Below are 3,762 nucleotides of genomic sequence, written 5' to 3'. Positions count from 1 at the left end.
GTTGATTACACATTATAAATTTTGGTGTCAAAACTCAAACAGAGTTTGAACTGGGTTCAATACGTATTTAACCCAAATGTTGCTTTCAGTCTTGACACTACAGATGGCTCGAGAGAAAGAGAGATAAGCGTGCCACTTTTAGAAGTTGCAAACAGGCAATGTTTGTGAAAGTTGTGGGTAAATCGACTTCTTAACCAAATTATTGTGCACTGAATAGGACGTTGGTCCAGTTATGTTCTTTTATGTGACTCGAGCAAACGCCGACATTAAAATTCAATGTAAATTTGTGTGTTTTTTCCTAAAATGTAAATAAAAGAGAAATGGAAACTAAAGTGAGAAACATATGAATATAATCATTTCATGATGAAGTCGAGATTACAACGTTTACAAAAGTACAATCTAGGCCAATGGGCCAAGCTACATGACTTGAAATGTAAATAAACTGAAAATATAAAGAAACCAATAAAACTCCAGTAGGATTCACGCCATGAAGGGTGAGATAATGCTAGAATAGCCCACTAAGCTCACTGGTATCATATTGGACTTGGTACAAAACATGTGCCTTGGAGAGAAAATTAGGGTGGTTAGAATTGCATGTCAACCGAATTATTTCACGAGATGGCAAAGCTGTAAAAGTTTTAGATCTCAGGGATCGTAAGCAATGTTTGCTTCGAATATAGGCTTTTGAGATTGTAGCTGAAGAATTATAGGTTTGCTGAAGAACAATTGGGGTTGTGTTGAGAATAAGTTAGGTTGATTGAAGAATTTCTTTAGGTTGGGGATAATAATACAAATTGAATTTGACAAAGGTCCTCAGCTTAAAGGCCTCTAGTTCTATTTATAGGCAATGAGGAAAGAACAACCTCAATCATATATTTTGAGTTGGAGCCGGGGTAGATTGGTAAGTTGGGATTGACAATGACTGTAAGTCTTTATTGATGGCCTTAGTTGTGTCATGTTATGTTTCGCACGATTGCAGCCGCGACGTCAGCGTTTCAGGTGACACGTGTGTTGGCCTTTAAGAAGGCGAGATATGCCCGAGTCTAGTGGTCTGTGTGGTAGACACACTTCTGGGGATAAACCTGTATGAGCTCTCGAACGAGTTGAGATTGTCTGAGTCCTGGAATAGGATCACAAATTGAGATTCGAAGTTGGTGAGCTGGAGTTGTACGACTTTGTGTAAATAAGGATAGATTAGCCCTATAACAAAACTTAATTTTATTTATGGCTCAAGCAACAAATAAAGAAAATTAAAATGATAAATGACAATGCATGCTTGATTTCAGATATTATCAACCTGACAATGGTATTCTAGGTGTATGTAAGTTTTTTTCTATTATATCATACTTCATGGGTTGACTTTTTTTTATTTATCATACGACATACAAAGTTTTTCTTTTGAAATAATAGTATTTTATTCCTATAAATCATACAGTAAGTTAGTTATATATAGTATTATAGATCCATATAAGTCGAGCCTGAAATCTCCCAAAATATTTTTACACCCTATTGCTTAGTGCAAGTTGGCCACCATACGCCAAGTCTGGTGTTACTTGCACAACTTTCTACCCTCTAATTTTGTTGTTTTAGAACAGTCAAGGCCTCACAACTTTATGTAGCGTGAAACTAATTAACAACACATACACCCAAGCAGATCTATATACAATGCCTCATTGGGTCACCTCTCATCCAAAAGACCAAAAAATAAGATAAGATGATAAGCACACGTGGCACAAATCCAATAACTGCTTACTCCTACAAACACTCTCTCTCTCCTCCCCAATCCTCTCTTCCTCCACTCCCAACCATGGCCTCACCAACACTCCTAACTCCTACCTCTAAACTCAAATCTCTTCCTCCAATCAAGTCCACCAAATCCACTACCACCACCACAACCACAATCCCACAACCTCGACGCCGCCAATTCTTATCCTTCGTGGCGGCAGCAGCAGTAGCAACTCTGTCCTCGCCAGCATGGCTCTTCCCGCTCACACCAGCAGCATTTGCCGCTTCGGACGAGGAGTACGTAAAAGAAACGGAGGAGATTATCAACAAGGTCAGAACGACCATTAACATGGATAGAAACGACCCCAATGTGGCTTCTGCGGTGGCGGAGCTGAGAGAAACATCAAACTCATGGGTGGCCAAGTACAGGAGGGAGAAGACTCTGCTCAGTAGGGTTTCTTTTAGAGACATTTACTCAGCAATCAATGCGGTTTCAGGGCATTATGTTAGTTTTGGACCGACAGCTCCGCTTCCGGCGAAGAGAAAGGCCAGGATTTTAGAAGAGGTGGAAACTGCAGAGAAGGCATTGTTAAGGGGCAGATAAATTTGTTAAGAGATGTACTGGTAACTGATCAGTATTCATGGAGAGATGAGAGAGGAGCAAATTTTAATTTGTGTTTCTTTTTGTATTATTACTATAATTAGTATTTTGAACTGTTTAATTGTTTACATTTTATTTGTTATCGTGAGGTTACAGAGTGAGATTATTGGTAGGGTTTTTACTATCATGAAAATCCTCTTTGATGTATAACATCTCTACGACATGCTTTATCCTCATTAACAGTTGTGCTGTGTAAGTAGGTATATAAGTTTATGTTTTGAAAAGCCTATTACTATTAACTACAAAATGAACACGGAGAAATTGTTGTGTTTTACTAAAGCATCGACACATGATATGTTATTGTTTGCTAATTGTGATGTAACTTTCTTAGCTAAAATTCATTGCTATCTTTGCACCATAGATGATATATGGGGAAGTTTCAATGAAGAAGGTTGCACGTACATCCGATCTCCATTTATTTGATGTTCCTGCAACAGATTGAGTACTTACTGCAGAACAAAAATTTGTATAAAAATGGAATCCAGCTCCAATATCCGAAAATTCTAAATCCAAAATATATTGAAGTTTCAAGCTCCACAGCGACAAAACTATTTTCGAAAGGCTTTTGTATATTAGTTCCAAAATCCGGCCTGGTATGTCTTTGCCCTAATAAATTCAGTATTTTTCATTTTGGGCTTAGTAATTGTCCATACACGACCTTTTCATATATAGGAGGCCTCTACTTGCTAATATACAAGGGCCAAAAATGCATTTAACTGGTACCTGTTTCCTTATTTTTTGTTCGACAATGTAAGCACAAGGACCCTTTTTCTTAATGAAAATGCTTTCATTCTATTAAAAATCTTCGCTTTACCGTAGTGGTAAAAAGTAATAATGTCTGTGCACCCTAGTGTGGATTTAATCCCTATTGATCTCTCTTCTCGTTAACAACTAACAATTTAATCTACTAATGTATATCGTTTGTAAAAGAAAAAGAAAAATTTAAGGCAATTTTGGGGTGGATGTGCAGAAAACTATCAAAATAGTCCTATTTGCATATGGGCGGCTAATATGCTATACATGAATAGTATGAACCTTGAAGATAATCGGGTGGCTACAATTATTTGGGCCTTAATAAACAGTCAAAAGAGCAGTAGTTTTACTCAAGGGGCATGTATTTCTTTAACAAATGCACTTAAAGAGAGTGAAGAAGGCAAAAATTGCTTGCTGGCATGGGATGTTGTCCTGAATCACAAGCAATTTGCTGACATTTCTCTTAATTATAAGAGAATGTTGATTAGTCAAATTAAGTGAAGCAATTAGTTTGGTGGTCTCTCCTTGTTAACAATTTGCTTACCTTCTAGTCTGTATATATATTCCAAAATCAAATCCTACGACCATGCACATTAACATATAATCTTATCTAATTATCAGCA

The 3,762-nt window shown here is 37.1% G+C and overlaps 1 protein-coding gene across 1 annotated transcript; it reads left to right on the top strand.

Annotated features, from left to right (window-relative positions):
• The first annotated feature begins 1,759 nt into the window (after positions 1–1,759).
• Positions 1,760–2,562, top strand: LOC125474126 (photosystem II repair protein PSB27-H1, chloroplastic-like). The gene has a single exon (XM_048577565.1). It carries the CDS (start codon positions 1,808–1,810, stop codon positions 2,327–2,329), a length of 522 nt encoding a protein of 173 aa, XP_048433522.1. The 5' UTR covers positions 1,760–1,807; the 3' UTR covers positions 2,330–2,562.
• Positions 2,563–3,762: the final 1,200 nt, after the last annotated feature.

The sequence above is a fragment of a genome, unplaced genomic scaffold (assembly GCF_019419815.1).
Source record: "Pyrus x bretschneideri cultivar Hongxiangsu unplaced genomic scaffold, Pyrus_bretschneideri_v1 Contig12, whole genome shotgun sequence".
In the NCBI taxonomy this organism is placed as follows: domain Eukaryota; kingdom Viridiplantae; phylum Streptophyta; class Magnoliopsida; order Rosales; family Rosaceae; genus Pyrus; species Pyrus x bretschneideri.
The sequence above is the reverse complement of the archived record's forward strand: the minus strand, read 5'-3'. Positions and strand labels throughout refer to the sequence as shown.